Below are 12,979 nucleotides of genomic sequence, written 5' to 3'. Positions count from 1 at the left end.
CTTTAATCCCAGCACTTGAGAGGCAGAGGCAGACAGATCTCTGAGTTCCAGGACAGCCAGGCTACACAAAGAAACCCTGTCTCGAAAAACCAAAAAGAAAGAAAGTGATGTCTTGGTGGATAGTGAATTTGAAATGAATTAGAGGGAAAACTACATGCAAGAAAGCCCAGAGGACATTGGGCAGCCACCCAGCTCTGGTGAGTGAGATGTGCTTTAAAAGGGTGAGGGGAATTTCCAAAGATGGTCTTTGAGATCTGTCAGAGGAGGGTCACTTTTAATGTGACAGCCAACAGCACCAGCAAAGCAGTTCCCAAGTGCTTGGTCACAGCAAGATTGAACCAGCGTGGCTGACTGGGACAGAAGAGGAACAGCTTACTTTCTTCTCTGTTAGAATGGAGGGCTTGAGGGCTTGAGGGCTTGAGGGCTTGTAGGGACAGGGAGTTGACAGATGACAGTGGGACCTGAGTGCAGTTCTAGAGGAAGCAGGCAGAGGCTCAGCGGTGAGCCAGTGTCTACAGGACTAGGCGCTTGGAAGAGCGCCTCTCCTGATTGATTTCCTTCCTTCTTACTCTAGGAGACGGCCAGAGAGAGCTCTGTTCCCCAGAACCTATCTCATCTGGAGTTTAGCGTACTTAAAGTTAGCTGAGGTCCTGACCATAAACCCAGAAAGTGTTCTGAAGTCTTTACTGAGGGGAGTCAAACTCAGCTAAGATCCTTCATCTGCTTATGGAACTTCAATTGTGGTTTGGTTTGTTGATGTGTGGGGAGCAGGGTTTCTAGCCCAAGTTTGCTTTATGTCGGCTCCACAAGCCCTCAAATGGTGCTGAAGCTGCAGTTGTGTTTTGAGTCTGACTCCTTGAGGCAACGCTCTTAGATCAGGGGAAGGTTGAAGGCTAGCCTCTGTGGTTGGTCATGGGCACTGGGGTGAGCAGAGGAGAAAAGAGAGGCGTATAGGTGAAAAGGAGAGGGAGGGTACAGGGGTGGATGCTGACTGGATTGAGGAGGGTGGACAGAACTATGTGGGTGACAGGCAGATAGGCTAGGGTGGACAGACAGGTTCCTTGGCAGCAACAGAAGTTAAGACTGTCTGGGGAAATTATTATTATAGAGATAAGAATAAAAAGTGGTTTTACAAGGCTGTTTGTTTGTTTGTTTTTTCAAAACAGGGTTTTTCTGTGTAGCTTTGGAGCCTGTCCTGGAACTCACTTTGTAGACCAGGCTGGCCTCAGACTCACAGAGATCCGCCTGCCTCTGCCTCCCCAGTGCTGGGATTAAAGGTGTGCGCCACCTCCACCTGGCTTACAAGGCTTTTAAAAGACAGAGAACATGGGCTGGAGAGATAGCTTAGTGGTTAAGAGCATCGGCTGCTCTTCCAGAGGACCCAGGTTCAATTCCCAGCACCCACATGGCAGCTCAAATTGTCTGTAACCCCAGTTCTAGGGGATCTAACACCTTCTCACTAATGCACATAAAATAAGAAAAGAAAAAAAAAAAAAGAAGTTAAAATAAGAAAAATAATAATAATAATAAAAAGACAGAGAACACTCTCATAACTGAGTTAATCTTTTAAGCAGTTTGACAGGATCAGAAGGCCATGACCTGAGGCTACCATAGTCCTCATGCCTAAAGAAGGCTTCCTGCACTTACCCTTGGCTAGCACGTAGGTACATCTTTCAACTTTGGGGCACTTTCTTTGAAAGTGGCCAGACTGCAGTGGTATGGTACCTTCAGAAGTTCCTGTCCCCTGAGCAGCCAGCAGAAGGGCTTAAGTACTCTGACCTTGCTGGTTGTCCTCATTACTCCAACATGGAAGTCCATTTCTCGTCCTGCCGGTTAGTCCCTGGCCCTGGATGGCCATTACATCCTGTGCATTTGTATGTGCAGTCCAGGGTCAGGGCAGAACTTCCTGCCAAACCTTGCACTCTCCTGGGCTTGTGTTCAGTGTGTTAAGTGACACAGGAGTACTGGGCAGGCACGTCAAGGAGGGCCTGCTCGTGTTACCTGCTGCCACCTTTGGTGCATGGGGGAGGGCTGTTTTCTTGCGTGCAGCCAACGCTCTTGTTTATGAACCTGTGTGGGCCTTTTTTTCCCCTTTTTCCTTTTGGATTTTCAAGACAGGGTTTCTCAGTGCAACCCTGGCTGTCCTGGAACTCACTCTGTAGAGCAGGCCACCTGCCTCTGCTTCCCGAGTGCCGGGATTAAAGGTATGAGCCACCACTGCCCAGCCTTTATTTATTTAAACTAAATCACAACTAAAGCAAAATAAAGACAGGTGTATGAAAGTCTCTGTGTTGTGGTGGTTTATCTAAGCAAGTTTTCATGTGGGGGGAAAGGACTAATCCCAAAAGGTCTCAGTGAAATGTCCTTTTTAAAAGGAATTTTGGCCTCTTCTAGACCCCTCCCCCAGATAAAAGACAAGAACTGAGTCCCCAGCACAGCCGTCCCTTTATTCATTCTTAGTGCGAGATGTGAAGGGTTGGTGGGCTCAGCTCTGTGGGCAAAGTGTGATGTGGCTGCTGTGAAATGGGGACTAGACAGAAGCAGAAGAAGCAGACCTGGTTCTAGTGTATGTCACTGCACAGCTGAAGTGCTTTTCCCGGGGACTGTTGGTGTATGTTCAAGGATCTTTAATCCAGAAGTACAAAGCAGGAAACTTCTGAACACCAACAGGATTCCTCAAGTGGGAAGTTCTATGTCAGGAACCTTTGTTTCCTACAAAAAATGTCAAATTGCTACATATAATTTTCTTTAAGAGCAAACCATACGTGAGACATAAGTAAATGGTGTTTAGTCTTGGGTTCCACCCCTAAGCCGGCACATGCAGGTATTCCAAAGTCTGGTGGGGGTGGGGTCCCAAACACTTCTGACAGAAGCAGTTCACATTCAGGTCCTCAGTGTACACCCCTTTGGGGAAAGGTTTGGTGTTTTTTTGGACACCGTATTTCAGGCACTCCTCTTGTATTTACCGGGGCCCCGCACAGAAGCTCACGGTCATGCCCTGACTCTTGCTGCTCCACAGGGTCAGCGTCATGAAGACTGTCAGACAGTTGTTGATGTTGGGTTTACTCTGTGGACTCCATTGGACGTACTAGATCTTTCCCCAGTTATTACTAGGGCTTGACCCTGGGCAGCACCTGTGGAGCATGCCACCGCTGTGCCCCACCTTCCGAATACAAGTGCTAGACCTTACATTGTTCTTGGAAAAGATAAGGGTGAGTAGGAGTGAACTTAAGTTTACACACAATAAAGTATTTTAGGAAAATAGCCAGTTTGGGGTTTACAGTAGTTAACATTGCATTCTGGACAGATGATCAGGACCTGATGCACCTGCTGTGTTCATTCACATCATTGAGGCACAGTGATCTCTTCCGCCAGGGACAACCAACTGTGTTCTGTGTAGGGTGGCTGGAGCACCTCAGCCCCTGCTTCTCTGGCCCGTGTGTACTTGGGCTGCCCACAACCTTGACAGTGGTTCTTTCCAAAGCCTGGGAACACTGAAGTTGGGAAGAGTCCACTCGGCTACTGCAGGCCTGGGTGCTCCTTCCCTGGCAGGTGTGATGATAGCTGCAAGGAGAAACCTTTTCCTGCAGAGTAAGCTCTAGGAGGAATTGGCCTTTAGATCCTACTGGATTGGTGTCCTGGCAGCCTTGGTTGGATGGGTCGTAGATCCTGATAAAGGTGGGTGGCCTTCTACACCCACCTTTATCAGGATGGGTTCGTTTTTGTTTGGGTCAGAGTTGAATTCTGAGCTCTCTGGTACCATCTGCTGCAACATCGTCCCTTGATATGTCCCTTACCGGCGGTGCGCTACTACAGAAAATAAGGTCAGGGAGGGTCTGGCTTCTGCTCTTCTTACAAGCAAAAGCTAGGGCTCAGGAGGCAACTTGGTGGGTAAAATGCACACTGCGGGGGCATGCGGAGCTAAGTTGGTATCCCCGGCACCCATATAGAAGTTGCAGTGGTGTGCCAAGTCCAAGTGATGGGGAGGTGGAGACACGGCTCCATCTCTAGGGCTTCCAGACCGGGGTGAGATGCAGGGTGTGTTGCTAGATGCCAGCAGAGATTGCTGTGCCGCAGCCCCTACCAGGCCAGGCTTGGTGGTGACCACCAGAACCTGAACTGTGGATAAGCCTTGCATCAGGATTTTCTCTCTCTCCATGCCTCAGGTAGGAAAAACACTTCCCATTTGGCCTCTTGTTGCAGGCTGCTCGACGCACTGCTTGGACCCTTCGGCAGTCTCTCCCTCTGCCGCCAGTGTAGTGTTGCCTGGGTTCTGTGACCTGCTTGTGACATGTACAGTCCTGCATGTGGGACATCTCTGTCAGCTGCTTCCTTCCTCCCTCCCTCCCTTCCTTCCTCACTCCCTCCCTCCCTCCCTCCCTCCCTCCCTTCTTCCCTCCCTCCCTCCCCCCCTCTCCTTCCTTCCTTCTTCCTCCTTCCTTGAAGTGATGGTAGTTAAAACTTGGGGGAAGGCTGGGCGGTGGTGGTGCATGACGCCCTTAATCCCAGCACTCAGGAGGCAGAGGCAGGTGGATCTCTGTGGTTTCGAGGCCAGTCTGGTCTACAGAATGAGTTCCAGGACAGGCACCAAAACTACACAGAGAAACCCTGCCTAGAAAAAATAAATAAACTTAGGGGAAGGAAAGTGTCTTGTTCCTCAAGCCACCTTTCTGCACCAGTTAATCATCAGCTCTTCAGTATGCTACTCTTCGTTTGAAAGAGAATTTCATGGGCCATTCTTTCTGGAAGACATAGGACCTCAGTTATTAGAGAACCAAGGAGAACCATAAATTAAGCCAGTTAGATGGTCTGAGGGTCCCACAGCAGGTGGGAATCCAAGAGTGCACGTCTTTATCCCTGTCCCTGCCCAGCGCATAGATCTCATCTTTTCTATTAAATGGGGGGGTCGGGTCAGCTATCTGGAAGTCATACTCCCTATCTAAGTATTCCCAGACAAGCCACAGGCCATGGAGGGCTGCATGCACTGAGGAAGGGCTGGGGGGGGAGGGGTACTTCATCGCTTGCTCTCCTTGTCCCCCTGTGTTTTTCCCGCTCAGACCTTTGAGCATTGTGCTTGTTCCCAGTCTGAGCTGCCTCTGTGGGTCACTTTGGGTGAGTAGCTGCTGCTGGGCAGTGCTGAGTCAAGGCTTGCCTTCAGCTGCTGTGTCATTGCTGGTGCACAGGCATCTCATGCACCTTCCACTGAAGCCCATGAGATGGAATCTGAGAGTTCACGCTTGGCAGAGCCACCGAGGGCTGCAGCTGTGACTGCCAAGGTGGTTGCAGCTTTCATTTGACTACCAGAGACGTGGCTGGTGCAAGGGCCCGCGGGCTTGTGGCATCCTGTCATTCTAAGCACCAGCTTGGCTCTCCAGTGCTGTGCTCTTGATGGGGTAAACTCCCCTTTATGAGTTGGAAAATCACATATTTCTGTGGACCCCAGACTTACGTAGACTGTTATGTGCTACTGCCTTCCCTTCCTCCCAGTTCTTCTCTGTTGGTTACGCACACACGCACACACACACACACACACACACACACACACACACACGCCACCACCCTGCCACCACCACCTCCAATGATACTACCAAACAGCTAAAGACATACCGTTCTTCAGTACTTTCCACTGGGGGAAACCTCAAAACCTCATGTTCCCATTCTTAGCTTTGGCCTCAGGTGGTATTTTCCTTGGGATACTAGTTTTCAGCCTCCTGAGCGAGGCACTGTGTGTCAGCTCCCAGAACCTGGAAAGTGAGTAGCTATGTGGAGGAGTCAGGAATGTGTGGGAAATACCCCTGGGGTCATGTGGACATGCAAAGTGGGGAGCAGACCCAGTTCTCCCAGGTCTTGTAGCACCACTGGCATCTTCCACTAGCCCCACCCCCGGGGCCTCCACAGCTGGGGCCCGACTGATAGGTGGCCCAGGCACTTGTGTCCCCTCAAACTAATCAACCACAACAGACCAGCTTTGGAAGGGCCTGACTTCCGGGGGTCTGGTGTTCCAGGTGTTCTGAACAGCACCTGTCCTTGTTCGGGTACCAATTTAGCACACCTCTGAGGCCCAGGCACTACACTGGGACATAAAGTTGTCATCCTGGCTCTGTTATAACCACATAATTCTGTTTAAAGAACTGTGCTAATTTTTGAAAGCACTCTGACTTTGCCCACATTCCATCAGACTGATGGGGGTGTCCATTTCTTCCCGCTGAGGGTTGTGCCTAGATTTGGGGTTCTTTGGATGGACATCAAGCACAGGTCAGCTCCCTCTGATAGATTTGGGGTTCTTTGGATGGACATCAAGCACAGTCAGCTCCCTCTGATAGATTTGGGGTTCTTTGGATGGACATCAAGCACAGGTCAGCTCCCTCTGACCACTCACGGGATGACTGGGCTCGAGTGTTCTCCATGGAGACCTGTTGCTGCTAGCCCACAGTGGTGTACAGGAGCCTGGTATAGCTGGTCACTGGTTACCTTTGCCCTTTTAGGCCTTTGCTTTGAGTGAGGTCCACCCAAGGAGAAGGGAGACACGTTTCACACTTCAGCCCAATCCCGTGGTGGTTCTGGTGCTGGCTTACTGTGGAGTTTCCTCCTCATCCTCCAAGACAGGGTTTCTCTGTAGCCCGGGCTGTGTTGGAATTTTTTCTCTGTAAACCCAGAGATCCGCCTGCCTCTGCTTTCTGAGTCCTGGGATTAAAGCTGTGTGCCACCCTCAGCCAGTAGAGTTTCGTTTTCAATGTAGGGGCGGTAAGATGGAAGTCTTTACCACTCAGCCAAGGAGCGTAGAAAGTACCTTTGGGGTGGGGCCTGTAATCCCAGTACTTGGGAGGCTGAGGGAGAGGATCAAGGATTCCAGTCTTGGTGGGGTGGTGGTGGCGCACACCTTTAATCCCAGCACTTGGGAGGCAGAGCCAGGCGGATCTCTGTGAGTTTGAGGCCAGTCTGGTCTACGGAGTGAGATCTAGGACAGGTACCAAAAACTACACAGAAACCCTGTCTCGAAAAAACAAAAACAAAACAAAACAAAAAAAAAAAGGATTCCAGTCCGAGGGCTGGCCAGATGGCTCAGCGTGAAGAACACTTTGCTTGCGAGTAACTTGAGTTCCAAGGGACCCAGTGCCTGCTTCTGGCCTCCAAGGGCTCCTGCCTGCATGTGGTGTGCATAAGCTCGTGGACGCACATACCCAAAATAAATCTTAAAAACAATTCCAGTCCGTCTGGGCTACATAGTGAGACCCTGTCTTAAGCAAAACAAAGGACAAGGAAAGTAAGAGTCTGAGTGCATTTGAAATGTGGTAGGAGGGGCAGCTCTCTCTGGTCCTCAGACGTGGTTGTGAGCTCCACCTCCTAGCAGCTGCCCCCTGGAAAGCCTCGGTCTGCGGGAAGATAGCCCTGAGGGTGGACTGGGGCAGGTCTGGTACCGTGCATGGTGCCCTGAGGGTGGGCTGGGGCAGGTTGGTACCGTGCATGGTGCCCTGAGGGTGGACTGGGGCAGGTTGGTACCGTGCATGGTGCCCTGAGGGTGGACTAGGGCAGGTCTGGTACCGTGCATGGTGCCCTGAGGGTGGACTGGGGCAGGTTGGTACTGTGCATGGTGCCCTGAGGGTGGACTGGGGCAGGTCTGGTACCGTGCATGGTGCCCTGAGGGTGGGCTGGGGCAGGTTGGTACCGTGCATGGTGCCCTGAGGGTGGGCTGGGGCAGGTCTGGTACCGTGCGTGGTGCCCTGAGGGTGGGCTGGGGCAGGTTGGTACCGTGCATGGTGCCCTGAGGGTGGGCTGGGGCAGGTCTGGTACCGTGCATGGTGCCCTGAGGGTGGACTGGGGAAGGTTGGTACCGTGCATGGTGCCCTGAGGGTGGACTGGGGCAGGTTGGTACCGTGCATGGTGCCCTGAGGGTGGGCTGGGGCAGGTCTGGTACCGTGCATGGTGCCTGGTGCTGGGTAAACAGCAGCAGCTCAGCCTGTTCTGGTTGTGTTCACTTTGTGTGTGCCGCAGCATGCATGTCACAGTCAGTTCTCCTTCCACCACGGGGACTCCAGGGATGGAGTTTGGGTCCTCAGACTTGGCGGCAGCCATCATCCACTGCGTCATCTTGCAGTGGAGAGTTTGAGAACCTGTCGTCAAGGACGTGCAAGAGTTTTGCGCCCTGGCTGGAAGAAAGTGGGCGTCAGCCGAACTGCCTGTCCCGGAGGAGCAGTATCTCTCCCACCTCTCCTCTCTAGGCTGATGGGATTCAGGGGGAAACTCTGGGCACATCCTGATCCTCGGTCTGATGAGGTGCTGTGTGGCCAGGGCAGTGAGCCTCACACCTCTGTGACTGGGGCTGAATTTGCTTCAGGCAGCACTGATGTGCACATCACTGACTGTCTTCACTCTCTTCCAGGGGCTCCACGGGCCTTACCCCTTCGGACAGTCTTAAACGGGTGTCAGCAAGAAGAAAAATTAACAAAAGACAGAAGGCCTGACTTTGGGGGGAGAGGGCAAGGGGTTCCTCTGGATTGCAGACCACATCGCACGGACCCCTGGCTCAGACCCCCACCTACCCCCCAATCACGGAAGAAGAGGAAGAAAGACTGGTTTTGAGTGAACTCAGTATGCATGTGTGAGTGCTGAACTGCAGGAATGGTGTTGAGGCAACCAAGAAGAAATCCACGCAGAAATCCACCTTGGGTTTGGGTGATGACATCAGTCTAATGAGTTGTTAGGTCATTCGGGAAGGGGCAGAAATTTAAAATGGGGGAAAATAAGCCATCTTTTTAAACAAAAATTATTTTACCTACAGAGAGGTTGTAGTTTTGAGCACATGTTAGTTTTTCCCTCTTCCCGATGTTTCTTTTAAGTAAGGGACGGCGTGCTCTACAGAGCGGTGCTTGCTCTGGAAGCCGTCACAGTGAGATGAGGCTGGCATGGCATGTTTGGGGACTCTGCCAGTCAGTGTTGCTGGGCTCGTGCCCCCACCTGACTGCAGTCTGACCTCGATGGTTCTTAGTGGCTTCTGCCAATGATATATCACCTTCCCCTCTTTTCAGTCTCTTGTTGATTCATACCTTTGACATTTGTGTCTGTCAGCCCAGGGCTTCTTAGCATCAGCACGCTCTCAAGTCCAGACTTCCTGTATGGCCAGCAGAAGCCTGGAGGACAGTCTGAGAGGTGGCCTTTTGCACGCTTGTGACAGCTGGGACCGCTTCCTCCCATGTTTCCCTTGGCAAAGGGAGTGTGGCCACGAATACGCAATACTGGGTCCTTCATGCAGTGGCCTATCTTCCCTTGGCTCTCGCTGGGTGGGTGCGTGTGCTACATGCACACAGGGCTGTAACTCAGCAAGTGTGAACTGTGCCCTGCTTCTCTTACCACACAGCTCTCCTCCCTGCCCCCCCCCCAATGTCCTCGTGGCATTCTCACAACCTATTAGTGGAGCTCGAGCTGTTACAGAATGATGATACAGACCCAGCTGGGAGCCCCACTGCTGACCACTGCCTGAGAGGCCACAGTCAGGTGGAAATGAAAAGACCTCCTCCGGCAGGGGCTGCTTAGTGTGGGGTGGCAAGTTGCAGCCCAGCTGGAGTGCAGGCATTTGCTCCCTGGGTGGGGTGCAGTGCCCACTAGTGTCCCATGGACTCCAAGCAGGTTGAAATATGGATGTCTCCATGGGAATCTTAAACCAGGCTAGAACAGCTGTCTGCCAAAGATACAAGAATATGCAAAGTCCCTCTTCTTAACCCCTCCTTCCCTAAGTCAGTGGTTTGAGAGCCGGGGATGTGGATGTGGTGTGGCTGTAGGGTCCCCTGCTGTCTCCAGCCCCCATGTGTTCCAGGGTTGTGAGCAGAGCGGGGAGACCAGGGTATGAATGGCTGTAAGAGGTCCTCTAGCCTGGGTGTGGGTGCAGGTCTGCCTGCCTGCCTGCCTGTCTCTGGATGTTTGAGTTCCAAAAGTGTGTGGTGTTTGTTCCTCCTCATTCTCTTCTGAAACTATTGATTTTAAACAGTTGATTGTGAAAGAAAAGCTTGTATGAAAATCCCCCTCACCTTTCCATGTCCCGAAAAAGCAACCAACAATAAGCTCTGTTTTGTTGAGGAAGTCCCCTGGGCAAGTGGAAAAGGCCATGGAGAAGGGCAAGCAGCTGGATCTCCAGCTAAATGGGGGCTTCCCTGGGACCCTTACTTCCTCTGCACACTTGGACCCTTGAGCCAAAGGCAGTCCCTAACAGGTGCCCAAGCCACAAATCTCAGGGGGCTTTTGTCGGAGGGACTCCTTAGGGCCAGTCTCTGAGGACACTGCCGCCCTAGAACACATGCATGCCCAGCCATTCTTACTGCTTCCTGGCCTTGGAGCAAGCAGCGTGTCTCCAGCTGCCCTCTTGGAATCATGAGAGGCTTCAACCCTGCCTCACTGGCTTCCCCATCTATCCCCTACTAGGTACCATACTTCCTCAGTTTCCCAGCAGGAACCTCGTGGGCCACTGTCACTGAATGTCCTTCCCTCAGTAGCAACCTCACTGGGCAAATGTAACGGCTCAGGTACCCTGGCTTCCTTCCCAGAAACAAGTCCTGTCTGTGCATCCTTGAGAGGTAGCTCGTTCAGAAGGCCAGAGCAGGTGCAGTCCTTGACCCACAGCTTCCTGGGTCTGTCTTTCTGCAGCCCCTTGGAGCCTTCACATGCACCAGGCCACCTTCTGGCGGGGCCCCCAGTCTGGCACCCATGAGGTGAGGCAGACACCAAGTTTCAGGTGGTAAAGAGCCTGAGCCCAGTTGGGGGAATAGGTGGGTGCAGGCTTGGGAAGACTGTGTGTGTGGAGTGAGGTGTGTGTGTGGAGGTGTGTGCACGTGTGCATGCCTGTTTTCTTTTTGCCATGGGGACAATTGAATTTGGGGCATTTTTCTATAAAAACAGCCTCCTCTCCCCTGTAAACTGGCTGTAACCATAAGCCAGTCACTTTCACCAATACAGCAGGTGGCCAAGGTGGGAAGTGAGCATAAAGACCCCCCAAATTTAGCCTGAGCTCCCAGCAGGATAGGATGAGAGGGTTGCCAGGGCTCACAAATGCAAACTAATGTGTTGTCCCCACCCTTGCCCTGTTATCCTTTGTTTCCTTGGGTGAATGTGGGGTGACCTGCTGCCCCTCCCATCTGGACAGTGATGGGTGTCTGGTGGGGCCTTGTGGTGCCTAGGAGGAGATGAAGATGAGGTTTTCCTTACCATGTAAATGAATATTTGTATGATTAAATTAACACAAAAAAACCCCACCTTTCTCATGTGTGCATGTGAGTTTTATTGCACTGTGAGCTGCCTGTTGATCTGGGTCACCCCACAGTGGCTCCAGTGCACGCTTGCAGACAGAACTGAAACACAGATCTACGTTTTGCAAAGTATTAGTCACTGTATGATAGCCGTAACAGTGCCCCACAAGGGAGGACAGATTGAAAGCTTCGGAGGACTTGAGGTGTGGCTGGCATGCTCAGTCTCTAATGGGTGGTAGGAGTGGAAGGTGGAGGCTGCTCACGTGCTGGCTGACCAAGGAACAGGCGCCGAGCTGTCCCTTCCAAAGGCTCATGGCTGATGAGAGGTTTCAGCTGGCTTGGCCCCAGCCCCTAAGGGTTCCACAGTCTCTCAAAAATAGTGTCACAGCTGGGAGACAATCGCTAGGTAAGAGTGATTAACAGGAAGTCAGCTTTGGTATACACTTGTATCTTCTGATACCCAGTAACCAAAATGGTAGACTCCAAATGGTCTGTGTGTCATCGGAGTACCACACCTGCTGATGAGTTGGCCGTGGAGCAGTGTAGAAGGCAGAGCACCTTGGCTTCTGTCTGCTGTGGAAAACAGGCCAGGGACAGAGCGCTTCCCAGCCACCATGGGAACCAGGTGTCTTTCCTGGGTGTTCCTCTCAGCCTGGAAACCTGAGAGCTAGGAACACACTGCAGGCAGTTGGCAAATGAGCGAGGGGCCAGCTTTGTGACCTTGGGGCTCACAGAGAGAGGTTCAGGAGCACCGAGACAGCCAGAAAGGTTTCAGAGGCCAATATTAAAGCAGATGGGTTTAATGCCGCCAGAGCTTGTCTTCAGAGCTCAGAACTGCAATCTGTCGGGGAAGAATCCTAGTACTTGGAAGTGGAGGCAGGAGGATCAAAGGTTGGAGGTCATTCTTAGCTACATGAGACTCTGTCTCAAAAAAAGTTCTTGGCATCACTGCCTGGGCTGTAGAGAGCACACTCAGAGGGAAAGGAGAGGGGAAAGGGAGCTTCCTGTGTCTCACAGCTCTGGACGGGGCAGGCTGGGACCCCAGGTCCCGGGACTGGGACCTCCCAGGTGTCTGGCGTTTTCACTAACTGAAGAGCCAACTTGGAGCTGCAGACCATGCATGGGCCCTCCCCCTGCCTGGCAAAGCTGTGTGTATTCAAGTGATGCTCATGAGCCTGATTGGGGGAGAGGACCGTCTAGCCGTGTCCCTGCAGGCAGCCTGGGGAACCTCTAAACACAGACTTGGTGGGAGATGAGGCCTCACAAAGAACTGATCCCCTGTGCCAAGAGCTGATGCAAGACTACCCAGGAAGCACCTAATATATTACCCAGGGACCCCCACAGGTGTCCACACCCATGACAGTACACCTGTACCCTGCTTCCTCCCTGGTGCCTACAGCTATTTGCTCTTTACAGAGAAGGGACCCCACCCTGTCACCTGGGTCATCCCCCCCCACCCCCAACACCCTGCTCCTGAACAGTTATTTGCTTGGCAGAATCTGTTTATCTTTGGGGCTGTAACCTGTCAAGAAGTCACTGAGCCCTGGGAGAAAGGAGCAAGTTCAGTGGTAGCTCCTAGCGTGAGCCATTCCCACGCGGGCTGGGTGACAGGGAGGGGGTTCTCGGCTGAGCCTGGGAGATGGGGAAGCGGCTACAGTGGTCGGAGAAAACAAGCAGTGGTGCTACCTCCCTGCCAGGTTCAGGTTGTTCTTGGACCTCCCGCTCTGTTCCTGAGAAGGCCCCTC

The 12,979-nt window shown here is 52.4% G+C and overlaps 1 protein-coding gene across 3 annotated transcripts in view; it reads left to right on the top strand.

Moving 5' to 3' along the window:
* Ilrun (inflammation and lipid regulator with UBA-like and NBR1-like domains) overlaps window positions 1-11,239 on the top strand; it is a 76,002-nt gene extending 64,763 nt beyond the window's left edge. For 2 of the 3 annotated variants that reach the window (XM_059282452.1, XM_059282450.1), the window contains exon 5: window positions 8,381-8,585. In XM_059282452.1, the coding sequence (XP_059138435.1) occupies window positions 8,381-8,416 (36 nt within the window). In that variant the 3' untranslated portion in view covers window positions 8,417-8,585. Of the gene's footprint in view, window positions 1-8,380 lie in introns of all 3 variants that reach the window. The other variant, XM_059282451.1, reaches the window with a different exon arrangement.
* The last annotated feature ends 1,740 nt before the right edge of the window (window positions 11,240-12,979 follow it).

Source organism: Peromyscus eremicus, chromosome 16_21 (assembly GCF_949786415.1).
Source record: "Peromyscus eremicus chromosome 16_21, PerEre_H2_v1, whole genome shotgun sequence".
Taxonomy (NCBI): domain Eukaryota; kingdom Metazoa; phylum Chordata; class Mammalia; order Rodentia; family Cricetidae; genus Peromyscus; species Peromyscus eremicus.
Note: the sequence above shows the minus strand (reverse complement) of the source record. Positions and strands in the feature narration are given on the sequence as shown.